The sequence below is a fragment of the Heliconius melpomene genome, chromosome 21 (assembly GCF_056956725.1).
Source record: "Heliconius melpomene rosina isolate 202511_hmr_F chromosome 21, ASM5695672v1, whole genome shotgun sequence".
Classification (NCBI taxonomy): domain Eukaryota; kingdom Metazoa; phylum Arthropoda; class Insecta; order Lepidoptera; family Nymphalidae; genus Heliconius; species Heliconius melpomene.
This window is the reverse complement of record NC_140409.1, coordinates 7748838-7776509: the sequence shown is the minus strand read 5'-3', so window position 1 is coordinate 7776509 and position 27672 is coordinate 7748838. Positions and strand designations below refer to the sequence as shown.

The 27672-nt window shown below is 30.8% G+C and overlaps 3 protein-coding genes across 14 annotated transcripts in view; 2 read left to right on the top strand and 1 right to left on the bottom strand.

Annotated features, from left to right (window-relative positions):
• Sh (Potassium voltage-gated channel protein Shaker) overlaps positions 1-8632 on the top strand; it is a 194933-nt gene extending 186301 nt beyond the window's left edge. For 7 of the 8 annotated variants that reach the window (XM_085206431.1, XM_085206428.1, XM_085206436.1 and 4 more), the window contains one exon: positions 1711-8632. The gene's annotated coding sequence lies outside the window, so the exon portion shown is untranslated. Of the gene's footprint in view, positions 1-142; positions 181-1710 lie in introns of all 8 variants that reach the window. The other variant, XM_085206430.1, reaches the window with a different exon arrangement.
• A 1652-nt stretch (positions 8633-10284) lies between these two features.
• On the bottom strand, positions 10285-19272 carry LOC146527115 (protein angel-like). 3 transcript variants are annotated; one of them, XM_085206082.1, is made up of 10 exons: positions 19126-19272; positions 18129-18364; positions 17482-17609; positions 16700-16854; positions 16389-16553; positions 14461-14672; positions 13415-13504; positions 12548-12668; positions 11808-12007; positions 10285-11300 (listed from the first exon to the last, which is right to left on the bottom strand). In XM_085206082.1, exons 1-10 carry the CDS (start codon positions 19231-19233, stop codon positions 11141-11143), a joined length of 1575 nt encoding a protein of 524 aa, XP_085062208.1. In that variant the 5' UTR covers positions 19234-19272; the 3' UTR covers positions 10285-11140. The 3 variants fall into 3 exon arrangements, with proteins under 3 accessions (XP_085062208.1, XP_085062210.1, XP_085062209.1); XM_085206084.1 differs by having other exon boundaries at positions 19024-19153; XM_085206083.1 differs by having other exon boundaries at positions 18129-18590; positions 19024-19150.
• Positions 19273-19836: 564 nt separating this feature from the next.
• Positions 19837-27672, top strand: part of Vps13B (vacuolar protein sorting 13B) — a 46660-nt gene continuing 38824 nt past the window's right edge. For all 3 annotated transcript variants that reach the window (XM_085205618.1, XM_085205619.1, XM_085205617.1), the window contains exons 1-15: positions 19837-19950; positions 21152-21281; positions 21699-21876; positions 22080-22137; positions 22510-22700; positions 22825-22963; positions 23216-23415; positions 24149-24324; positions 24844-25023; positions 25241-25381; positions 25525-25709; positions 25870-26000; positions 26144-26351; positions 26847-27079; positions 27388-27519. In XM_085205618.1, coding sequence (XP_085061744.1) covers positions 21195-21281; positions 21699-21876; positions 22080-22137; positions 22510-22700; positions 22825-22963; positions 23216-23415; positions 24149-24324; positions 24844-25023; positions 25241-25381; positions 25525-25709; positions 25870-26000; positions 26144-26351; positions 26847-27079; positions 27388-27519 — 2239 coding nt within the window. In that variant the 5' untranslated portion in view covers positions 19837-19950; positions 21152-21194. The remainder of the gene's footprint in view (positions 19951-21151; positions 21282-21698; positions 21877-22079; positions 22138-22509; positions 22701-22824; positions 22964-23215; positions 23416-24148; positions 24325-24843; positions 25024-25240; positions 25382-25524; positions 25710-25869; positions 26001-26143; positions 26352-26846; positions 27080-27387; positions 27520-27672) is intronic.

Below are 27672 nucleotides of genomic sequence, written 5' to 3'. Positions count from 1 at the left end.
CACAACTTAGAACTAATGCCTTTTATACAATTTTTAAGGAAAGTTCTCGAAAAAGCACAAAAACATAATATTATAAGGCACTACATCATTAGTATTTCAGTTTTTATATTATTAAAACATTAACGCATTTTCGTTTCTTCAGTCACCGTAGACATACATTGGACAGGACAGTCTTAAATTGTAAGTTAGATATCAAAAATCGTAACTAGCATGATTTCTTCAAGCTCACGCTCTATACGAAAGTTATATATTTGGTTTTTGTTTTTAATTTGAAACATGGCAACCCTAAATTGTAATTAGTGTGTAAAAAGAATGTTTATTGTGTAAAAAATGACCAAAAGGCAAATTGCAACTTTTTTGATAGAGCGATGGCTGTAGACTGGGACTCCGCTAGCCGTTGTTGTTTTGGTTTTGGCATGCGGTGTCTCCTCATCCATATTATGTATCCGTGCCCCTGGCTTTAGTTTGTTATTGACATATATACATTTGTGTGGTGTGACGTTAAAACGTCTATAAATACTATTTATACCAGCAATGTTGTATTAAGTGACGCTAAAACTTTACTGGTTATAAAGTTTCATATCGGACGGAGTAAATCGCTTATCCATCAATTTTAATAGACGTTTTCACGTAAACACTAACTCTAAACTAAACCCTCGACGAGATCCGTTCTAGTATTAACGATGTCATTCATTTTAGGTCATTTGATGCCGCTGTATCACGTGTCGTCGAGGGTTGGCATACACGTTTAAATCTTATTTCCATTTTTGTTTATTATGTTACAAACGATTAATTATACGTTCTGGATGTGTATTGTTAAAAAAATATACTCTCAAGATCTTAGCACCAAATTTTTTACTCATCTCAATCGATTGGCATTTATTTGAAACATCTCAGTCACTGAGAGTCCAAAAATATACTTTTACCTTACTTACAGCTAATTTCTGTGGTTTTTATGTCTGTGGTTATGTCCTCTGTTTCAGATAGTCTGTGGTAGTTGTGTTTGGACTGTGTGGTCACGTCTGTAGGGCACCAAAATTCGCATGGGTCTCGTCTCTTGTTCGGGCATAAGTCAGTTTACACTTAACTAAGCCGTCTGTCCTTGATTTGGTAACAAACTTATAGTTAGCAATACATTCTTAAAATAAAAGAATTGCACTATTGCAGTATTATTAGTACTTACCGAATTTAATTAATGCCATATCTATTATATCGCCTTTGTATTGTGGAGTTTAAAGTATGTGAGAAAACGCTAAGCCATTATATAGAAATTATATTTTTAAGATTATAATTCACAAAAAGTGTAAACTTGCTGCTGAGGACAAGACGGGATATTTCTAAAATTGGCATATTCGTTGTGAGTGTACGTGTCTTGTTATTTTGTGCAGTCCTGTCGGTACGGCATGGCTTTGTGAGGACCCCTTCCATAGACATTGTTGTAATTAATGTTTATCTGTTATTTTTAATGATGCCAATAAAATACTTTATAAACAAACTCCAACCTCCAGACTGTGTATATATCTCATGGAAATTTAAAATTTTCTTTGGTAATCAAAAATAATTTAATTTAAAGCAAATATAATAAAAATTTACTGTTTTATAACTAAAATATTCTTATACCTTTGAAATTATAACCGAATGCAATAAAAAAAAAAAAATTTTCCAATAGAATTGGTATTCAAATTGTAACAACAATGTTAATATTTGCAGGTAAGGCGAGCGGGGAAGACGGCGACGAGTACGCGCAGACGCAGGTGTGGCGCGGTCGCCTTCCCGCGCGCTCGCCGCCCGCCTGCCACGTGTGAGCCGGCCCGTCGCCGCCCGCCGCCCGCCGCCCGCCGCCCGCTGCCGCCCGCCGCCCGCCGCCCACGCCACGCACTCGCGGTGTCGCACTTGTGAACTTTTAGGTGCTTGTCGTTCCCCTAGATTAAAAACAGAACATTAGCCACTTTTAATGTCTACGAATATATCTTATACGCTTATACCCATGACGTTGCCTCGGCCCTGTTGTAAATAAATCCAGGCTTACCTCCCGCTTCATACACTTTATACAATTCAATACACGTAATTTTAAGAGATAATAAACTAATGACATATATAAATGTAATAGGCCTACGATATTCCGGTTCTACCGTTTTACCTCATAAGGCACAGGCGACTGAGCCAAAGGTTATAAGGGAGCTGTCGACAATCAAGTTAGAACGTCGTTGACGTCGAAGGGCTACTTTGACATTGGTTACCCAATTTAGCCACTGAATTTTGAAATGAACTCTCAGTTGACCTGACTGAGGTGGCCGCGAAACTTTGCCCAAAGGCGGCACGCGCGTGTTCACTAGGAATATACTTTTTTGCATGAAATTGAAAATTCACAAATTTTCAAAATGAAATTGAGTGCATTTGAACGTAATTTCCGTTCAATCCTGACTGGACTGTGAACCACACCCATGATGATTTCAGTAAGACACATAATTCATATATAGCGTACGCAGTTGGTTATTTTGAGGTTCGGTAACGCAGAGGTTTACAACGAGGTTGTGACTACATATATCAACCTCGTCCAATTAGAAACGTAGTCGTAAGTTTATGTTGTATTGATTGTTGTCGGTACCCGCCCGCCCGATCCGTTGAAACAGCCTCGGCCGCATCAAGCGCTAGTGCCACTGTAGTCACTCAGTATAATTAAAGGCTATATTCGTTAAGTACTTATACAATACAGGAAGGTTGTGAAAAGTGTATTTTGACAGGATTCAGCTTGGACATCGGGCAAATTACTCTTAATTTATAATATACTTATGTAATAATTTTTGCCTATTTTTTAACTTTCTGCAGTTTATTATCATTTTATCTATTTACAATAATTTCAATTTTCACCAAACTGTTAGATAACGCTTGCCTCTCGTTTACGTAACTCGTACAAACGTCGTCGCTGATAAAGAGTTGTATTAGCTTAAAATTTATAGACATATCCAATAAGACATATTACTAAATGTGTTTCTCGTTGATATATTTGATAAGGTTAATGTCCAATACGTGTTTCCCCAAACCTTTTCGAAAATACGGTGCTCTTGCCTACTTGTCAATTTCATATTCCTACTTTCTTTCGTATATTCGAAAAAGTTAGCGGTGCAGGTTTTATATTTTACACAGAATAAAAATAATAATATTTTATTTATAGTATTAACTATTCTAATTGTTGTTCTCCTTTATCCACAAATATTTTAGGATTATTTTACTAATTCTAATTAATATCACATTCCCAATTTACTTAAAGATTGATGTGGTAGACAGTATCAATAATATATTCATATTAATATTAGTCATATAACTATATTAATTTATCATATCATTAAAACACATTTCATAGCGTAAACATCTAAAAGACATGTTGTGCTCTAGATTAGACTAGATATAGCATTAATAATTAAGTACAACTACAATAAGATTCAATATTGACATTTAACTCCAGATAAACACTTGTGAATCGAAAACAATTAATGGTAATATACATGCTTAAAATAGTGCAAATAATAAGAGACCTACGAAGTGTAATAAGCCGACTCTATTTATTTCTTAACACAACTACTGATATTGGAATCTAAAGAAGAAGCTGCCAAATTATTTAAATAAAACCTTCAAAACAATAGAATTTTTGTGTTTGTTTTTGATAGATCATAAGCAACACATATTTTAAATAATAAAAATAAATATCGATATAATAGACGCTTCATACTTTCACTAGCCGCTTTATGTAACATCATATATTGTTTATTTATAACAACAATCTCTTTACTTCATAAGCCTGACGTTTAAACTAGTAGCTTAAAATTATACAAGTAGAGTTAATTTATGTTATAGTAATTGAAATATTTATAGTAACATTTGTAAGCTAGGCCCGGCTTGGACGAGGGCTTGAGGTCGATTCGTACGTGTTTTGTTATATCATCGCGATATAAGTAATGTGGAAAGGTTACAGTGGAATTATAAAATACATATCTTGGAGCAATATAGTCGTATAAGATGTAATGTGAACGCCAATCTGTCAATTTTATGTCTTACTTTAGAAACATAGTAAATTTACTTTACTTTTGTTATGCTCAAAACTGAGATGTTTTTATATATTTAATATGTTTAAAAATTTACAATTGACAGACATAATTCGTAATAACGAGATATTACAGTACTACCATTCTTATTTCAGAATATTTATGTATTCCTTTGGTATTGTCTTCTATCGTATAGAGTAAAGTCTTAGAAAGTTTAATTCGGACTATTTTTTAAATTTATTAACTATATTTTATAAAGGGCCTAACACTTATCGTAAAAAGGCGTTGCATAAATAATAGGCCCGACCAGTAACGGTTTAATTGGAAAATTCTTGAACAGTTTCCATTGAAAGCAATGAAGCTGGTTCAAAGTGCCGGTGATAGAAGCGACCGAGGCTGTGACAACCTTATTAACATAAACGTAGCTAGGGAAATATTAGCGCCACTTGTTCACCTGTAATACATATATAGCAGAGATCCGCGGAACCCTCGCCTGGTTCAACACAAGATCCTAGCTACGTATATGCCTTTTACCATTAGATGTGTCGATGTTAATACTGTTTAAGAGTAGAACATACATGTTGTGTACTATACTAAAACCAGCAGTCGGGTCCATGAAGCAGGCGGTGTGCTGCGAGGGTCTAGGTCGGTGAAGTTTTATCGTTTTGATACTCGTTTTTATATATTTTACTAGATTGTACATTATTTTGTAATATGTCCGACATTCCCGAGATAAAAAGAAAAAGAGTTTCAGGATCGCCGATTTCGTGTATTGTGAAACGTATGTCTTAATTTTTAAAACTTATCCTAAAATGATATACTTTCCAATTATAATATATTAATTACCCTTCCTTATTTTTTAAGTTTGGAAGTAACTGTGAAAAGATAAAAGTGTGAATTACTCGTGTTGGCCAAAGTTTCAGTAATATTCTCTTTTAGACGTTTAACGATTATTATTCAAAATAAAAAATATATATATTTATTCGGTATAGAAGTAAAACAAATACGTACACTGGTTCAGGCGTGATTAACATGGGCCCGTTGCGACCAAAAAAATATTATATATAACCATTTTTTCGTTTCATAGACTTCTCTAATATGTACTTGGCCTTTAATTTTTATTCCAAATAATTGTATTTCAACTATACGTAATTTTATTTGAATAAATAAATAAAAATGTACACATTCTTACATAAAATCAATCTTGCGTATTACTTAGATAAAAAAAATCGATTATATTACCTTATCGTCGAGGAATTTGAAAGTAAAATGATCTCAAGTGTTTAAGACAAAATAAGGTAAAAGAAGTGTACACTTTCCCACATTTAAATAATCTAATTCAGTGTAATGACTACTAACCGCTACCTACTTAGTCGTTTTTGTTATATATTACGATATATTCAATGGAAATTAAATAGTAGTTAGATAAGCCACATAGATTTCGCTGAAGGAATCACTTTTTCCTCACTTGAAATATATCAAATGTAGTTAGGAAAGCAGTTGGCAAAATTTTAAATTACCGAAACTAAAAATGTCAGTATTTAAAACGGCCCATATATGTGGACAGCGTCTAACACTGTAATCGGTAATTTTATCTGTAAATTGTTTTTATTTTAAGATTAATAGGTAGGGTATATCCGCAAATCTTTTAGCGACGTGTGGAATGTCTAAATTTATTTTAGATATTTATATATACATATATGTTTTGCTTATACGTTTCAGCTTAGAGACAATTATGGTCGAAGCAATTGTATGAATTCTAAAACTCTTATGGGACCCACCTGCCTACTCTTTTCGTATAAAAACTCAGATCGGACACATAACATTTACGCCTTGCAACGTAGAGGCTTTTTATTAAATAAACCTGAAATGAAATGTTACATTGCCAAGAAATCGAATAACATCTTTAAAATCATAATAGCTTCGTTTTTAACGGTATTGGGCAAGTCATAACAACAGGTAAATCATCTATATGACTTTTACTTTCACTTACCCCTCTCCGTCCAGATTTAAGCGTGTTCATATTATCGGATAAAACCGAAAATATTATTAAAATTTAATTAGCTTTAAAAAAATATGTTTTAATTCATATTCATTTAAAAAAGTATATTTTTAGTAAGATATCCATCCGCTCTTGTAACGTGGTGATCATGTTTTGCTTACTTAAGAAAATTGTTTTGAGAATATTAAATTGTTTTTAAAACATAATAATATGTACATACTATATAGAATATACATACAATATAGATTGTATGTAATACAGAATTATACTAAACGTCGCTTATAAGGGCTTATATTGTTTCAATTTTGAGAATATTAATATCTACTGAATTCACAATTTATCAACTCACTTAAATTGTAATTATAATTCAAGCAAATTTTCTAGTACATAATTAACAAACCTTTTACAAATACAAAAAAATTAAATAAATAAGGTTTTATAATATTAAGAGCTTTTCGAATAGTTATACCTACCAAAGATGAGATCTTATGAATTAATCTAAATTTTTCGCTGTAATTTATTAATTATTTAATGTCCATCCAGTATTATTAGATGAATAGATGTAATGGTAAACGCCATTTTAGCTATTTGTAGTTAATAAAAACGTACTAAGTAAATTTTAACTTTTATCCGATACACAATCAATCGGCCACAGTAAGCTGTGGATAACATTTCGATAGCTATGCCTAAATAATCATAATTTCAAGTTTTATCGTTATTGCTAGCGCTTTTTCACTAGCCAATACCTACAATACGATATACACTATAAAATAACGATAAAATCTAAATATTTTTTAATTATTTAATGTATCGAATAATTGGAGTTTTAGAATTCATATAAACGCACGATCAGATTTACATTTTTAGATAATAACTTTGTTTATAATTAAGAAATTAATTGATAAGGCAGATGCAGGAGACCTTATGCAGGTATGTCATAAATATGTATATGTGAATTATAAACTAATATTACTGTCATAGATTATAATAGAGCACTTATAGGACTTCAAGTAAAGTAACACTTGTAACACTTAAACATGACTATAGAGATAATACTAACAAAGGATATTATTTAAATATGCACTTACGACATTTTGCCTAAGGTCATCTGAATCTTTGATGTTTCTATTTTCTTCACTTACAATTGTGCCAGCTTGTATCAAAGCGCCTGTGTGGTATATCTTTGGGCATATTAGTTAGGACCATGTGCCAAGGAAATTAAAATACACGTGTTTTGGTCTAGGAGCTATTTATTAGATCACTTTAAATATGATTAATAACAAACAAATTTCGATTAGGTATATTTATTTTTACAAAGAATAAATCATATCACATATCTAAAATTATTTGAAAGTGATTGAAAATGATGATGATGATGATGATGATGTGCACACTATAAGTTCCTAAGTATCACAAGCAGTCCACAACGCACTACAGGCGAGCCCTGAAACACTGCCGTATCCATAAACGATGTCGAGTCGCCGTAAGAATATACTTTTGAGACATAGCACACAGGCGTCACCAGGTCCTCATGACTACTTATATATACATACTGTATGTACGTACATGTTATATTTTACTTTTCCTACTCAATATAATATTGGGTACGTCACCTTCGCCTTTTTTTTACAAATTCAGTTAAAATTCGAAATTATCGATAAGGTGGTAAAATAAAAGATTTAAAGTCTTAAATTATATACAAAGTATAAAACAGTTAAACATCATAGGAAACAAGTTAGGTATTCATAAGTTTTTCTAATATGTTTACTGTTAATATGAAAACCGGTAACTGGTGAAATACTTATCCTTTATTTGTCAAATTTACTGTCATCGACAATTTTGTTTCTTTACAGTTACTATTTACGCATTTGCGCCAAAAGTGTGAATGATTTTGTGTAAATGTGTAACCGCTGTCACTTTACATGGATCTCTTCTAGTGGCAGTACAACTTAGTAGCGAAGTTTGTTTGTTTGTTTGTTTGTTTGATTATAGAATATAAAATAACTATTTAACAATCCACAATTATTTATTTATGCTAAAGGTGGAATACTTCACAAAATCCAACGATTGCATTTACGACGTGCTTTACGAACGTACCTACCCACTGTGCATTTTACATTAATATTACATTCAAAATTTTGTTACTAAGTAATGTACTCAACAAGTATATTTCCCAACTCTCATGATGAAGGATTTAGTGTATTATATATTGAAAATAGTTTTAAAATTAAATGTTATAAAATGTATGTCATTAATGTATATAAAATCTATTTCTATGTCAACACCATAAAATTGATATATACTGGCTGTTAAAGCCAAATATTGAATTACAATATCAAATATTAAACTGTCAAGATTTTGACAACTGTAATACTAATTATGACCGATATAGATATTGCTATTAAAATAAACTGCATCCTTCATCAAATGTACTGTCCCGCTTTTGTAGACATATAAACTTACATAGTGTGACTGAGGCTTTTCCAACGATTATATCTAATTTTACAGTGCTGCGCTGTAAATTATAATTTTTTTTTAAACCTTCTAAGTTGTAAATGAGACATGTATAAATGATTAAATAAAATCATATAGTTGTTTTATTTGAATTACTTATCTTATTCCATTTAATGCGGTTACGTAAAGATTGATTTTACTTTAGGTATCATAACTATTTAATACTTGATTGTTTAATTCTCAATAAAATTAAACAATGATGATGTTATGTGGGTAATTGTGAGATATATAAGTAGATGTATCTCAAATCGCAATATTCATATAAGTATATACATTGCCGTCATCAACGTGGCCATCCTAAAGTTAGTTTCTGAACGTTTCTGAACCTAAAGTTAGTTTCTGAACAGTCAGTCACAGCCATTTACAGCTAACAACCATATTCAAGCTAACCTCAGGGAGGCCACAACTCATCGACCGCACTGTATATATAGAGATATTGATTGATATATTGATATATTGAAAAATATGCAAACTTGTCCTTGTTTTATATAGACTCCCGATGAGATCTGGCATACATTTTTTATAGTTTTCATAATACTTTAAAGTTTACCACCATCACGTTGCATTCCACACACAGCAGGGTAGGCAGAGAAAACGTAGTTACCTGTTACCTGTTCCCAAGCACCACCCAATTTCGAAACATTGCGTGTTGAGTGGAGGAACACAAAAAGCGAGGCATTGGAAATAATTTATTCTCCCGATTGGATTCAAACCCACTACATAACCGTCGCGTTTACAGTCGCTGCTCTACGAGAGCCACGGATGATGACTTTGACAAGAATAACATTTTATTTGTATTATTTGAGCAACTTGTAGCAGACATGAAGTATAAAATAGAAGTACTTATTAAAGTTAGTTACAGTTAATATGAAAAAAACAAACTTGACTGACAACTACGAGTATAATGACTTCTAATATGTTTTTTTTACTGCATTATCATAATTTCTATAAGGATTTTTGATTGTTTTGAATTGCATATATTTTTGTTTCATACTTTTTACTTATGTTATGTATGTGTTATCATCATTTTATAGTCTGTTAAACGTGCTGATATGCGTGCATCCTGTACAGTTTTTAAATTAGTTACATACATTTAGGTATATATATATATATATAAGTAAAGACAATTATAATTTTCTTTAATTTTTACTAACATTTACAGTGTTTAAGTAATCCAACAAGTGTTGTACCATTTCGGAGTCCAGATTAAATGCGCCAACTTTTAAAGTTACTTGCAAAAACAGTGTAGTACTTTTTTTTTATAGGACAGTCGGTTAAAGGTGAGTGTAGTAAATATTTTGAATTTAATGTTTGGCAAAAACACGATATTTTATTGAAAACTGTTGCAGGTATGTTTTAATCTGAAACTGTAATTCACAGAAGGGTTACGCATGATTACATTACAGAAAAAAAAATGAAGAAAGAGTAATATTTGTAGTCGTGGGACTTGAAAAACCATCACAGGGTGTCGGTTTTTCCGATATTTTTTAAAATCAATATAATATGAAAAATACTTGACAAAGATTTTTTTTTATATTTTTCTCATAACTGTCATGACTGGGTCTATCACCTGGTTTCGTTTTATCGTTGACTCCTGGGACACCCTGTATATCTTATATATATATATATATATATATATATATATATATATATATAAGATTATAAACTATAATAGCCACTAGCAATTCTAAATAAATAATTAAAATAAAAAAAACTAATTAATTATTTTTATTTTTTTTATTATAAATCCAATATCTTTTATTAAATATTTGTATCTTATCCACAAGACAATAACAGTAGGTACAAGATGTACAATGAATATTTGTAAAAGTGATATACATATATTTGATGCATAGCTAAATTTTTAAATCTTATTTCAATCAATAAGCAAATTACAATATAGCAAATAAGAACTTTAAAAAAATTATGTCATATTTTAAAAAATAACCTGATTTCCTGCAAATGCAATTATTCAATTGCTTGCAAATATTTCAATTGCAATATAAAACTGCTTTTATTCAAATATATCAATAGTTATTAAATCGTTAGTGAAATATATCATTGGTATTTCAATTTCACTCAATATTTCATATTTAGGGCCTACCCTGTTGTGTGCGGGATACAGCGTACATAAGTTGATTTTTTTTTTATTACCGTTTGAAAGAATATTCTACCTATTGCCACATAAAACATGTGCCAGATTAACAAAATACACGAAGATCGATCGATTATTTATCCATTTTTTTTTTATTAATTCGACTGCTGTAGTTAATAAAAAAAAATCAGCTTCACGCTGTATCCCGCATACAACAGGATAGGCAGAGGGAACCTAGTGTTAAGTTAATTTAGTCTATTTTAAATGTATTTATGAAATTTATGATTTCTTAAATTGCCTGTTAAAATGTTAAAAACTTCTCAAATTGGAGAATACACCACTTTTAAAAAAACAAATACATTTTCCTGATGGGACAAATTCCCATTGCATTTCGTCTTGAATATTCGTTTCATTTTCCAAGATAAAATATTTGAAATAGACTATTAAATAACATCTAAATAAACAGAAACACAGTGAATTATTTATCTACAAAGATGACATTGAGGATCGCGATTGCAACTGGAAAGTGGCAGCGAGGGCGAGGTGGTCGGACCCATAGTGGTCATTGGGTAGCTTGTCCAGTACTGTGCACTCCTCCGCCGTTGGCAGTCTAAGCCGCTCTTCAAGCTTCAATGAGTTGCACATACTGAAATTTAAAATTTATTTCTTTATATATAAAGGATTTCACAAAAGTAGAAATATATATTATATATCCATATTTTTGACAAACTAAAGCTCTTAAACTTAATAATAGTACATAATACAATATTATAGATAATACTACTATAATTAAGCTTAAAAGTAAGTTTAGTTGAATGTGCTAATATCAGAAAGGCCAGCTATATGCCGCGTTAGTCTTTTCGATGTAACCCATTGTATCTACTATCAAATATCTCGGACACTTACAATATGTCATGTGTCATACATCAACTTTCCTGTTTGTCTACATGGGAGAAGATATAAGGTACCCATATTAAGTGAATTTTATTATTTGTTTTCACTTAATTAGCAGTATTAGTTTTAATTAGCAGTAAACGAAAAAGAATCAGAATGATTTATTAATTAAATAAAAAAAGTCATCAGAATGATTTATTAATAGGTTTTTATTACCAAGAATTGAAAAGAAAGTTAAGGTAAAAAATAAATACATTACCTGAAGTATATGTAATCTACTGTAACCCAATAGTCTTGAAAGGTGGTCGCTTCAATGTGACCATTTTTTTTTACTTTGTGGTACACTGACGTCAATTTAAGGGAATGACCAATGTCCCCTGTATTAAATAATTTATTGAATTCTCTCGGTGGAGACGACTTCCCCTCAGTCGGACACTCCATGTAATCTGAATTATATATCTGTGAAAGTTAGTATTAAATAAATGGTGAAATTGTAATAGTTTGCTTCTTATAAAAATACATTCATTTATTCATGAGTATTTCACGTAAAACTGACTGGTAAAAAAGTCTAGGTTTCCGATTTTGATTATTTTTTAATATGCTGGAACTATAAGGGTCCTCAACAAAATCACACAAAATTTTTATATAACAATGTTCAGTTTAGGAGTTATTGGAACTCGAAGTCGTGGGTTACTCTTGAACATCTTACCATAGACTTCCATTTAAAAAAAAATCAAAATCGGTCCTCGTAGTATGCCTCGTTTATCTTTTTAGAATATAGTTATTCATTACGTAAGGTATAATAAATAGTATGACAAAACTAATAACTCCGCTAATTAGTGTTTGACTATTAAAAAAATATACAAATGAAAATAACTTTGTTTTTATCTTGTAGAGGAAAAGAGAAGTCTTTTAGAAAAAAATACTCTTAAATTATTAAATTATTTAAAGAACATAGCTAGTTCTACATATAAAAATTAAAATAAAAAAAAATGAAACCTTAATCATACTGAAATCGGTGGTGACACCCTTTTGTCTATTCAAATATACAGAAAGATGTTGACAGTTGTCCATTACACCTATTTTCTTCCAATCCGAACTATCTCTAAATGAACTAGCACTGAAAGGGAAAATAAATAATTTTGTACTTATTCATATGCTAAGAAAATTAAACTAAAGTCATACCAATAGGTATTTTTCTATTTAATCTATTTAATATTTTTGTCAGCACCACTTTAAATGAAACCACAGTTTTAACTACTCTATAAAAGCCTAACACATTTATTTTTTTAATATAAAAAAGTATTTTTTAAACAATAAATAGAAGATTATCGTTGTAAAATAAAACGCCATTTGTTAAGGACAACGCAAGCAGATATAAAAACCTATCAAAAGGTTGTTGCTTTTGTAACGAAACGAATTCTGGATGGCCAGATCAGACGCAAATCAGGTCTTTAGTTTTTTCTTTATCTTTGAAATTCTTCATAAAGTACTACCGCCGCGAAAGAAAAGATAACGTCACTACTTTCAAGGAATGAATGTAATATAAATTAAAAGTACGGGTACAATATTGAATTGTATGTTTATATACTATCTGTAAAATATTACTTATAACCTCTAGACATAAGCTTAGTTTAAGTAGCAGATAAAAATAAAACTATTGATTAGCTGATGATTATGAAAAAATAAAAAATGGTACGGACCACGTGTCTGTTTAGTTGAAATAAATTAAAAAAAGAATAAAAATATAGTTCTAACTATATGTACCTATTGAAAATTTCTATATTTATTTTGTTATAAGCTTATAACAAAAAGCAAATGTAAGAAGGAAATGTTAAAGAAACAGACAGTATTTATTTTCAATACCTAACATGTCCTCTGTCTAGAAGTTGTACTACTGCACTATCAGGTGTCGAATTAAAATCACCCGTTAATATTATGGGCAAGTGGCTCCGCCTGAAATAAGAGAAAAAAAAATTAAAGCACTATACACTGATTGCAGTGGTTCTTTTTTCCATATATAATAAGTATGTATATGCGATTTACGAAGCCATGAGATAAAATGAAACATGTGGAAAAAACCGCGTGAAACAAGCGCGAGTCCGGCTCGCCCACCGAGGGTTCCTTACAAACATTGGAGGTCTAGAGCTTTCTGTGAAATTCAAGCATAGCTTAGCCAGAGCCATTTCATCTGATACCTCACTTGAACTAGCGGCTATAATACCAAACTTTGCCCCCTTTTAAGGCTATTCTTTTTTAGGATTTAACCACAAATGTATAGTTCTCAGATTTTTCCCTGAACTATTACTACCTGTAGGGCTAGCTGCCAAATTTTATAGTTCTAGGTCAACCCGAAGTACTCTATTAATTTTCTATACTGTCGAAATACGCGTTGTTTACGATATAAACGACCAAACCTTTTTTTAAGTAAATTTAGAAATACTTTTTTTTCAGGAAATCGTGGAGCCGTAGATCAGAGTAGGTATATGGTTTGTTATGTTAAAAAAGTAATTTTATATATTACATTATAATGTGACGTTTTGTCATCGGTCAGATTATAAACGCCATTTTTACTATCGGTCAATCTGTTCATATACTGTGTGATCCCGTTGTTACTTTTGTTGATTTTATAAAGTTTCTTAGTTTGTTAAGTGTAAAGTTTTTTTCTAATTATTTTATTTTTGTTATATTCATTTTTAATATTTTAAATCATGAGTAAACCTGCATCAAATAGAAATAAAAAAGTTACATAAAAAGGTTGAGAAACAGTATTTCTTTGTTTACATTTTCTGTATAGATAGATTAATCTAAACTTATCAAAACGTCATATCGTAATATATCAGTCTTCATATTAATATTATTCTCAACCAAACAAAGTAAACATAAGTCAACTATGAAAATAGTATACATACTCTTTTCCATTGTAGTCAAATGCAAATCTGTCAATTTCTGCCAAAAGAACTTGAAGTTGTGCTAGTCTTACATCTGTTCGTTTAGGATTATACAATAAATGTGTCGTGGCGACCACTAGCGGAGTACTGGGAGAAGATTTAGGCACCAGCTTGAGCATCAACCCAATGTTATCACGGTTTAATATAGGCAAATCTGGTTGATAGAATTCTACCTGTAAAGAAATTAATTTATTGCTTTTTTTATAAATAAACATATTATGCTGACAATATTTTGAGGAAACATAGAACATTAGAAAAAAACACGTAAAATTTTTAATTTTTGCCTATATCTATCTATTAATTCGCTCTAAAATTTAGAAGCCACAAATATTATTAGAAAAATCAATTGCTCGCAGCACTCGCAGCACGCACGGCATAACATGTTTTGAATGCATTAACAGCTATTGTTCAGTTTCACGCTTTTCCCACTTAAAAGAGAGAATCTAACGTCAAGACATTCAATTTTACATTTAAGCAGTTAATATTCATATTATACATCAAAATACATCATATTTTATTAGTGTTTCCATAGTTGATATGCCTTCAATGTAGAATTCCCGTAATAATATTCGCCATATATAATATTAATGAACATAAAATCATCAATCAAATAAAACATCGCAATGCATAAAAATGTATACAGTAGACATAAGTAGAACTTAAGAGATATAAATCAATCAGTTAGGTCATGTGACAAATGTAAAGTACAAAGATCCTTCTTATTCCGCCTTATAGTTCCTTTGTAATAAAACGACCTTGTGTATTTTTTTTTTAAGATTAAAATCACTAAAACGATATTATCGAGGTCATCTTATTACAAAGGTAGTTAAAAAATAACCTCGTGTTTAGTACACGCATCACGTTATGAACGTTTAAACATGAGCAATCGGTATGATAATTGTTATATTGAAATAGCATCACTTTACAGTTCGCGAGGCTTAAGCTGAGCTTTGCATTTGCGTGCGATTATGAAAGCAGAACCAGAAAAAAAATAAAGTTCATAAAAAATCAATAACAATATTCTAATATAAAAATTGATGCCGGGAAAGCAGAGGGAACATGCTTTTAAGACACTTCCGTACCCCGCTTTCCGCCAAATTCTCGAAGCACTGAGTGGTGGCACAGAACGAGGAAATGACCATATTAAATATTTTATTCCCTGGAGTAGGATTCAAACCAATAACAATATCTCGCTTGTACCTCTACTCTACGCCATGACGGCCTCAATAAAATATTTAATATATTTTAATGATTTTTATTAAACATCCAATAAAATGCAATTTCATAAACTTCGCCATGATGAATCAAATCGTTTTAATTCGATTTTTTTATTATAATTAAAGTTAAAATGACTACGAATGGCTGTACACGCGATGGTTGTAAGGTTAATCTCCACTGAAGGAAAGATTATAATTGAATTATTTTCATTTCAAATCAAAGGCCGCTCAACGGAAAGCAGACAGACAAATCCGGCTATACGGGAAAGAGCGCAATAAAATATAAAATTATATAACATATTAGATATAGTGTCTCGAAACATCAAAACACGACCCAATCAATAGAAAATCTTTAGGCCAGACAGACTATTATTAATTATGGCAATTTTAGATTTTCAACGAAGAAAAAAAAACAATCGAATTGATAACCTCCTTTTCTTACAGAAGTCGGTAAAAAAAATGGCAGTGGAATATCAATAACTCTCGAATGTGTATTGTAGAATTTTATGTATGTCAATTTGTTGACCCACAGTATACTAAAAAAAATATCCAAGTATACTTTTTAATATTATAATAATCACTATTAATTTTATGTTATTTTTAATGCTTAATCAAGTAAATGTAAAAAGTTGAAAATAGGTAAAATGAAGTTATTAATTTTAAGATTCTTACACTGATATGGTCTTGAATGTCAAATAACGATTGCTTAAAGTATATAGCGCAGCCATCTTGCCTGTTCCCAGTTTTCTGTTTGAATATTCCAAAGTAACCTATTTCTTCGAGCTTATTGTAGAAACTACAGAGATGAGATACTTGAACCTCTTGCAGGCACAAAATCTGTAACAAAAGCGTAATTTTGTCTAAGCAAAAAATAAATCTTTCAAGATGGACAAAAAGCAGTTATGTTTCATCATACATCATGCTGAGATAGATCAATTGTATTCTAATATCTACAATAGTAAAACAATCTAAAAAAATCTTACATCAGGTGACAGATTTAATATTTCATTATATATTTTTGTTGCTCGAACTTTCCATTTTAGATTTTTTGGATAACAATCCGTATAGAGATACGGATGACATTCCAATAAATATTGTGCCAAAACATTATAAGACATTACTTTAAACCTAAATCCATCTGCAAATAAAAATTGTTATTTATTATGATATATGTAGTAAAAACTAGGCAGGATATTGTCTAGCTTTTAGCTTTACATAGCTAGAATAATCCTACTAAGGGGGGGTAAATTATACATTATGTAACATGTCAAGGCCAAGGAGCAGTGAGGGATCGTAAAATGTCAAATTTCAAAATATAATATACACACTAACAAAATATAATATAACTGCTGTTTTAATTTAATTATCCCTAGGCCTTATTTATTATATTAGAAGTAGGGATCATTATATGTAAGGATGTCACAAGTGCTGTGACATCATTTATGGATGGCCCCTATTTCCCAACTTTTACCCACAACCACTGAGTACATTATGTAACTTTGTTGTGATCTAATGGTCTAGTACTACTCATTGCATTAGTTCTTTTAAAATGGAAAAATAATTATGAAGCTAAATAATATTAAACTACAATAAATATCAATTATATGTTATTGTCATAAAAAAATGTGTGATGAAAAGAATTAAAATAATAAAATTATAGTTATGTAAATATTATTTTATAAATAATTATGGTCTTTATAATATTTATTGCTTGACAATAAAAATACTCACAATTACTACTAATATTATAAAAATATCTAATTACCATTATTTAAATCAATATTCTTTCCCACAGGCTCCCATGTTCGAAAATCTGGAGGAATGTCTTGTTGTTTATTTTCAATATTATCAGTTTGCCTCATCCAAAGATTTGAAGGATTTCCCTCTTCTGCACTAAAAGAGCATTTCATATTTTTTAATATTTTTTTTAAAATTATATCTTTCATTTAATTGGAGATAAACTTTAATAGCTTCATTCACAATGGTAAATTACATAAGTTATTCTTATGACTCCTTAACATAAAGATTATTAATTTAAAAGATGTCAAAATAAAGAAATTGTTTCATATTACAATCAAACAGAATTTTATGATTAGTCTTTTATTATTATAATACAATGTAGTATTACTTAAAGATAAGATAAATCAATCAATAAGGAAACCTTTGGTTTCTTATTTATATAAATGATTATTAACTTGTCCACATTTTTGTTTACTTACTATTTGCTTGAAAACAACCGATATAACTATGATATAAAAAACCGAAAATAATTCTGAATAGGATCTCTAGAAAGACTCCTCTATATGCCATTGTATTTCATTAAATAAAATTCATAACCAGCAGTTAAATATCCAAAAAAGGTACATTATATGAATAAAACAGAGCTTAATTGAAACATACAAAAATACTCACATATCAAATTGACTTCCATAACTGAGATGATTTAAGGACGGTTTCACAGGTTCACTCATTTGCTTGTGTGTGCTCTTTAGTACATTTGAAGTTATCTGTGACTTCCTTAAACAAACCTTTTTCTTTATATTGTTTAGAAGTCTCAACTGTACATCCGTGGGAACTATAGGATTTAGTAGTTGTTGTTGTTTGTTCGATGTTATACATGTCTTTCTTCTACAGCTAAAGTGTGTTATCTGTTTTACAATTGAATAATAATTTATATTTTCATATGCAAGTTTTGTATATTTGCAAAAAATATTTGTCACTTTCAGCATAGCTTTATGGATATTAGGAAAACATAGTATAAAATATAGCTACATTAGCAACAAATAAATTTGAATATTAATAAATATTAAAAAAAAATTTATAGTTAGAGTAGCTGGTGACATGAATTTTGCTCTGTGCCACCAAATTTGTGTGCTGTAAAAAATAGAAAATATATGGTTAGATATTATGTACTAATGTTAATACATATAAAACTATACATAATATTTTTTGTTATTTTCTATAATTGCCATTATTTCATTTTCTATAATACATCCATATTACTGCAATAAATGTATATATAATATATATAAATATATATTTAAATAGATATAATTTGTATGTATTGTTAACATGTACAATAAATATGTACCATAAACAATAACCTAACATACATAAATATTTCTAAATATTCACTGAAATAGATCTGCTTCTCCCAATTATTATCTTTAAATAATTATTACACATATAAAGTTATATAACATACTTCGTCAATAAAAAAATATATTTTGAAAGCGTAAGCATATTTAGTGAATAAATGAGATTTTAAATTTTTCAATAATAAATGACATTTATAAAAATAACTTACATTCATGTAAACAAAGCTATAGATTACAATTTTAATACACAAAGAGCAAAACCCATGACAAACACCTAAATTCTACAAATACATTTTTATTGACCCACTGACCTCTCCTATCCAGGGTCTGTTATCTCCCATATGAAAAGTTATGCTTGCACACACACACACACACACAGCTATTCTATGGCTGTAATTATTTGGTGCTATAAATCGCATAAGTTCATTTTACGTAGGCTGCTTCTATGTTACAAGATTTAAACTTGCTTTCACATTACTATTTTATGTACCAACCATAATTTGTATATCTTGTGCAAAAATATATATTGTACTAAAATTCTAGACACAGTAGACAATGAAATTATAATACTGCAATTTTGTAATTAAAAAAATAGTGTGTTGCTAAAGCGGATTTAAAAATGCATGCTTTTTTAATTATAATCAATTAAATTTAAGAAGCTGCTGAAAAATATTTATAAAAAAAGTATTATGCAATAAATTGGACTATTATAATATTAATATAGTTTTCCACATGTAACTTATTTGTTTTTTTTGTTATATTTGTTCATGGCAACAATGTTATCTGGGTTGTACATTTTGTAAGTTATTAATTATAGGTAGTTAATTCAATTTTAAAAAATGGTTATATTTAACTTATTAAATTAAGTCTGATACGGTGACGAAATAAAATTTATTTTTGTTGGCCTACAACCCGCCTGTTCATATATCTTGATCCCCTTTTCCATACCATCTTTTGTCGTCTTGACCATCTTTTGGGCATATGTATTCTGTGATCTTGACAATGGTCGATGTGTCAAGTGTCATTTTTATTAAAAATAAAGTCAGTGTTTAGATTCATTCACAATTGAAACAAAACGATATATTTATTGTAAATGCCTAATGTTTTATAAGATAATATTAATTCAGTAAAGATGAGTGAGTATTAAAAAAAAGTTATATTTAATTAAATATTTAAGAAGTATAAAAAATAAATAGTAAATTGAATTATTATTATATCAATTAAGTTCTTTTCACTTTGTGTAATATAGAAATTTGTTGTTATATTTTGTACATAAACAATATTATTTAAGATTTATTTACAATTTTTTTTGTATGAAAATTATCAAATATAAAATTACTTGATAGGAGTATATGAAAGGAAAAGTGAATGTGAGCAAGCAGTAAAAAAATAAATAAAATTCGTGGTAACAAAAACACAACAAACAACACTAAATAACACTATGGTGTTTTTGATATTATAACAAAACAGTTCATTATTAGAACAAACAATACATCAGATGAGAGTGAAACTTATGAGTCCAGTGTAGAATATTTAATATAATTATTTTATTGATCTGTAATAATAAACATTATTTTTAAAAGGTATCTCTGGCTCTCCTTTTAGAGAAACTAACATAAATGCAAAGCTCAGCTTGTTCACCCTGTTTCAAATGATTGTAAAATAACTTTGTAATTACATTTCATTTATTGTAGTTTTTAAAAATTACACTTTGAAATTGGCATTAATTATTTTATAACTTATATGTATATTTTTAATTATTACTGGAAAAAGTGCTTATAGTTAATAAACATTCTTATTATTAGTTATAATGCAACTAATTATCTTATGCAGTATAAGATTATATTATAGGCACTAGCGGCGTTAGGGTAGGCGCTTTGCTTTGCGCAAAGATGTCTCCTCGCTGCAGTGGCGTAGCTAGGGTATTTGCTGCCCAGTGAAGTCATTGTCGCCTTTGATATCTAAAAAAAATGAGTCATCGTCGTGATCAAAGAAAAACAAAGTGATCTTAACAACATTGAAAATAAAATTGCAGAAAACATAGACTTTGAATGCCTAATAAAAGAGTTCGCAGATAGAAAGGCTATAAGAAGTGAAATTGTATTACTTTTTGTCATTATTTTTTTTTAAATAGATGGTTATTTTGTTGTACCCATTCCCTTTTTTGTATATTATTGAAATGTAGTTAGGGGGCGCTGAAAAAATTTCGCCCAGGGTGCCGGTAGTGCTAAAACCGGCACTGATTATAGGCCTAATAACTAATGTGGGTACATTAGTTTTTTACTTTTGATAATTTTATCTTTATTAAATTAAATATATATGTTCTCTTAATTGCAGTTTAATTTAAAAACAGTTGGTGGTGAAATGGTTTAAATCTAAGATGTTCAAAATTGAATCATATGTTACACCTATATTGCTAAGTTATGTTGATAAATATGTCCGGGACTTTAAGCCAGCTGATGCACAAGTAAGTTAAGATCCAGTTAGACAATATTTATTTGTAATCAAGCTAAACATCAATATTATAGAAGAACAATTAAGAAAGATAAATGCTGTGGAGTCTTTGTAGGATATGCAGTATAATCTGCTTAGCTAATCGAATTTGCATTGACAGATTTTTTGAAAAATGAGCGGCACGAGTCGTAGCAGGAGACCTCGGTTGACTTTGAAAACACAGTATAAACGATACTGGAGGAAGGTCACGTAAAAAACATGAAACATTCCTTGTTGAGCGCAATTCACTGCACATTGTCTCGAAATTTGGATGTGTGGGGAATGGAGTGTCTTAATATGCGAAATACAGCATGAAGCTAAAATAAATACCAAACAAAATTTGTGAGAGGTTCAAATATATAAAAATTTTTAATTATCAAATTTCAATTAGGTTTCATTATGGGGAGGTGGTGTTACTCTTCACAACCTTGTCCTCAAGGCAGATGTTCTCCAAAAAGAAGTGGCCCTACCATTTACATTGGTATCTGGACGTATACATGAACTTCTTATTCAAGTTCCATGGACTAAGATCATGTCGGAACCTATTGTTGTCACCATTAACACAATTGGTAAGTGATTATTTTATAGTTGACCTTTTTTTTTTCTTGGCTTAGCAGCAAAATTGACGCAATTTTACTGAAGGCAATGTCATTTTACATTTACATTTAATTTAGTAATTATTATGATTGGTTACTAATTCCTTTTTTGAATATGTAACAAAATAAAAATAATTAAAATTGCAAACAATTGAACAAAATTTTACTGCTTTCAGAGTGCATTTTAAGTTTAAATCCTCCTCCTGATGACAATCCACCACAAGAAACTCAAAGGTACAAAACTATAAATATATATTATACAGTGGCTTTGTCCGCATAAAATTTACGTTTTTGTTATATTATAGCTAAATTATATAAAATCTTTTCATAAATTGTAGCCTATGGGTTATTCTAATGTATCCTCAAAAACGTTTAAATTTATAATATTAGAAAGATAAGATTTGTTTCAACCATCTGTCTGAATGCCATTAACTTTGTCATGGTTTAGTGAAATGGATGACGGTTGAAGGTTCGATTTCCTCTCAAAGAAATGAATTATTTTCTGGTTCCCTATGTCTACCCTGCTATATGGGGGATCTGTAGAGCTTAAAAACCTACTAAATATTTTTTAAGTATATAAAGTTTCAAATGGTACAATGTGTTTAGCTCAAGAACACAAGTTGTAGAAGCACCACCAGGCTACATGCAGGCCCTGGTTCGTCGAATAGTAAGCAACATTGCAGTAAGAGTACACTCATTAATAGTGAAGTATGTTCATGATGATGTCGTTCTTTCCCTGAACGTCAAGCATTTAGCCGTTGATAGTGTTGGCACAAATTGGGAACCTGCTTTTGCTGGTAAGCTATTAATAACAACAATTGTTACAATATAAATATATTTTATATCAATAGACTTACGTATTTTAAATTGGTACCTCTCAGCATTTTGATAATATTAACATATTCTTATTATTAATTGCAGATATTGATCAAAATCAACCAGCGATTAGACGGCTGATTCACCTTGACGATCTTACTCTTTGTCTGGATAAAAGTGATTCTGATGGCAAAATTAGATTCTTCCACGAGCCCTTATTGTATCGTTGTCAATTAGATCTGAGGTGATTTACTTTTTTTTCTCCTTTACAACTTCGCAACTTACTTAAAAGCTCTCATACAAAAAATAATGATTTAAAATACTACTATTAATGGAGAATATATGGTCTTTAAATAAAAAGTTTAGCTTAAGTGTGCAAATATCTGGATCTACCAGCTCGTTTTGTAAAAATATTTCTACCAGAATTGCTATCTAGCATTTGGCTTATGTTTATTCTTAAATATTGATATTTAATATCTAATGACAAATATTTCAGAGTGTTGACAAGGTTAATATCGGCAAACACTCGCCGCGCCCGGAGCCTCAGTGTCCAGCTGATATCCAGCCGTCTCGCGTGGGGTGTCAACAACGAACAGCTAGTGTTGTTACTACGGTTGTTAAGAGAAAGGACACCCATTGAAGTGAAATCATCTCCGCCAGTCGCTAAACAATCTAGTATTCAAGCTGTATCCACTAGTAAGTTCTTTCCCATAACGTGTACTCATGTAAATTAATTAACAGGTTGCACTCACTACCTGTTATAGATTAGACTTTTTTTGCGTAGAATATAAAAAGATCATTTTTTTCACTCCCTATGTCAATTTTTGGAAATGTTACTTAGTACTCTACCCAAGGAACTTGTATGCCAAATTTAAACTTTTTTTTGCTGAGTAGTGTTGGCTGCGCGAACGTTTTGTATATGTAGATTTTATTTATAGTTATAGGTTTATAGTTGTGTAAGGTAAATAGTACGAAAATTAATCTACGTACACAGACAGCAAAAAACAATATTATTTGGAAGTGACAATGGTAAATATTAAGGTCAGGGCAATAACTGACGAAAAAATGTTGATTATGTAGAAGAGTGTAATATTGTGTAAGAAAAAAATATAAATATTTAGTAACTAGCATATAAATGTTAACGCCGTCGTGCACCTATGAATCATTTAATATTTTCCTTTCCTCGTTCTTGTAGCAAGATAAAGCGCGGCGGTGAGTTCCGTCACTCAACAGACTTGTCTCAAATCAAAGATGTCAAGTTTCGGCGGAAAACGGGAAACAGAGTGTCATAAAATTGTATTCCCTCTATGAATGCTACATGCAGTATAAAGCGTGAAGCTAAAAAAGAGGAAATTTTTAATGGAAATGCATTTCATTGATCATTCCTTGAGTGGGAAATAACTATATGGTTTACTCTAATTTATCATAGATGCGACATCGTCAAACTCAGCGGAACCAGCCCACACTGAGAGTTGGTCGGAGTGGGCGTGGTCGTGGCTGCCATCTTGGATAGACGACGAGGGCGTGGAGGAGACGCCCGCTATAGCGGCCCCCATACCTGTCGCGTTCACGGCACACTTTGATGAAATATCATTGGTGTTTAAGGTTAAACATTTTTTAGAATAAAACGCTGTTAGTTTTTAATTATTTTTTAATCTCCAATTTCACACTGTATCCTGCACAGCAGGATAGGCATAGATAATCTTGAATCGTAATAATAATAACTACCTTACCAGACGTGAATAAGTTGATAATTTGATTTGCATTCTTATTTTTTAAATCTTAATAATTAGCCTATCCCTTATCTGAAGTCATTGTGGCGCAAGCGCTCAAGCGTGCAAGTATAAACGCAGCGGTTGTGGGTTCAATGTGGGGATTAACTCTGGTAATCAGGCAAAGCGCGACCTTGGGTTCCATCACTCAACAAGATCCATCTTCAAGAATTTGGCGAAAAATGGGAAAAATGAAAATGTCTTGATGAGGAACCAAGTGTTAGACTTGGTTCCCACATTCCCTCTGCCTACTATCTTGCTAAGTACGGGATATAGTGTGGAGTCAAAAAAAAATATTAAGAACTACATTTATTGGATGAATAAACAACTAATAAATTAATATATTTCAAAGGTAATGGAGTTAGATAGCTCAAATCGCAAGCGGGCGCGTGGTATACTAGAGTTGACAGCCACAGATGCTGTTGTGAAGAGCTCTATATGCATTCCCACGTTATTGCGCCTTAAATTTGGCGCTAGATTTCTAACTTTAAAAGCTCACGGGAAATGTGTTTGTGGACTCCTGGATGCTGGTGTAAGTGTTTGAGTCAAAATTTAATAAGGCTTCCTCTGCATGTCATACGTTTTTAATTTTTAATTTGTAGTTACATTTTATTTTTCTCTATTATTGCTTCTTAATTTTTTAACTTTGTCTATCTATTATGTGCACTTTTCGGATATTCTTAAAATGTGGTGCAACATAAAACAAATATAAATTAAAATGTTTCTACGTAATTTTGATTAATAAACAGAGTCTGGAGCAACCGACGGTGTATTTAAAGAGAATAACAAGCGATAGTGAAGCATCATGGAGTTGGGTACAAGAGGACTTAATCGAGCCAGTGGTAGAAACCGCCGTGGCGATTGATGAGGAGTTTCAGGGCCCAGCCGAAGTAAGTTACAAGATACCAAAAAATAATTTATAGGTGTGATAATTTTTTTCAATAAATCATTTAATTCAATTGAAAAATCTACTAATTAATTCAGTAAATTTAAACTAACTATAGAAAGCTTATTTACTATTTTCTCATTATAGGCCTCTGAAATGCCTGCAAAACCCAAAATAGATACAAGCCGTCAAAACTCTCAGGCTCGAGAAGAAGTTAACGAATTTTGGCAAAAGATGTCACCAGTAATATATTTTGAATATAATCATGATAGAGCGCCGGCTGATGCTTTGGTTAATCCATACGATGATCCACCTAGAGACTTTGAATATAGGTAGGTAAAATTTTAAAGATATATTTATTTTTTATATTTATTTCTTTTATTTAAGACATCATTTATGTATTTTTGACATATTTATCACTTTTTCGTTTACATATCTCATAAAACTTGTTTACGTTGTAACTACACCATATTTATGGTACTTTCATTTTAGTGATTGGGTAGAAGAATGTACACAGAAGATTATATTGCGACCCATAACAATCGACGTGTCAACTGGCTTGTTGCATCGTTTGGAAATCTTAAGAAATGCACTAAAAGAAGTTCCTGTTGTCGAAGAACCAGGTATTAAGTGCTGAATACTTTTGTCTTTCAATAATAAGATTTTACATTAATATATTCCAAAACAAATTCACGTATTATTGAAAAAATAACTTTTATGTGATTTTTTGTTAACAAAATATATTTATATGTAACATTACTTACAGAAGTACCAATGCGCATATTAACGGTGGAGGAATGTGATGCGTTGTCAGAAAATTTACCTCAACGTCGTACAAATATTGAAATTTACGGTCTCAGGGTCCGCATAGTGCCTTCAGACCATACATCTGAACGCAATAAATCGCCATTAATACTGGACATCAATTTGCCCAACGCTTCTGTGTTGATCACCTCTCCTTTATATCCTCATAGGTATGCATCACTCATTTTTTATCTGTATTTGCCATGTGCGCTTGTGCACGCTAACGACGTTGTTAATGTCTTGAACTATGTAAAAATCTATAAATAGTTTTTTTTTACATATCAAAAAATCTAAAAATCACAAATTCTCAAATTTCTGCTGAACCACTGAAAATCGTTTGCCGATTACCCGACGCCCGATACATGGGGTTGAAATGGATAGGTAATGAGGTACTTTACCCATAAACAACCGTTGATTCTTCGATCGCGTTACATTCTATATATAAATATAGATGTCTATAAAATAATAATGTTAGTGGAACACAATAGAAAGAATAGATTAGAAATAATAAAATTTAGATATGTAGTTTTTTTTCTTATCTGGATTGATAAAAAAATAAATATTTCTTAATAAATGATGACTTAAATTATACACTTATATAAATATCAATAGGTTCCTTCCTTGATCGAAATTCGCAGAAGTGTTAAAAATATAATAAATTACAGAGTATGTTCAGCAGCGTGTCAAATGCTGGAAGACTCTGGAGCGTTATGGCAAGGGGCGCGTCTCCATGTGTCTGCCAACATAGATTCCTTACAAGCAGGCATTTGTTCCCCGGATGAGGATTCTGCAAGGGTTTGTGCCAGAGCGAGCTTAAATTGTGTAACTCATTCATTGATGAACAATACATTCTTCAAACGACCTGAAAGTGTGCTACTTGGATATACTTTTGCTATTCGTATGTATTTTGATACTTTTTATGCTATATTCTTTTTTTTAGCTTCACACTGTATTCTACACAAAGCAGGGTAGGCAAAGGGAACATAGTAATAAGATACTCTGTTCTCCACTTTCCTCCGAATTCTGGAGGCGTTGCTTGTTAAGTGGTAAAACTCAGCGTCGTGATTTGTCTCAACATCAGATCGAAGAAATGAGAATATTAAAAATTTCATAATTTCTTCGAATGGGAATCGAACCCTCAACCTGTCGCTTAATCTAAATCTTATATCATGATTTTTTGGAATTAAATTTGTCCGTCCCTTATAGGAGAGGCGAATATATGCGGATCGGCGGCTCGTTTGCAAGCAGTGTATCATGTAATATCGACTTTGAATTCAGAAAATCTTGCCTTTCCTTTATTACGAACTACACTTCCAATGGACGCTATAAATGATGAAGGTAAAAAAAATAAATTATAATATTTTACTAACATGTTATTATGTGGTTGTTGGCACAACAAATATTAAAAAAATTGTAGGCTCCATAAACATAAAAAATAAACTGTTAATTTTATTAATGATCAGTATTAGTGAACTTTAGGGTGAAAATATG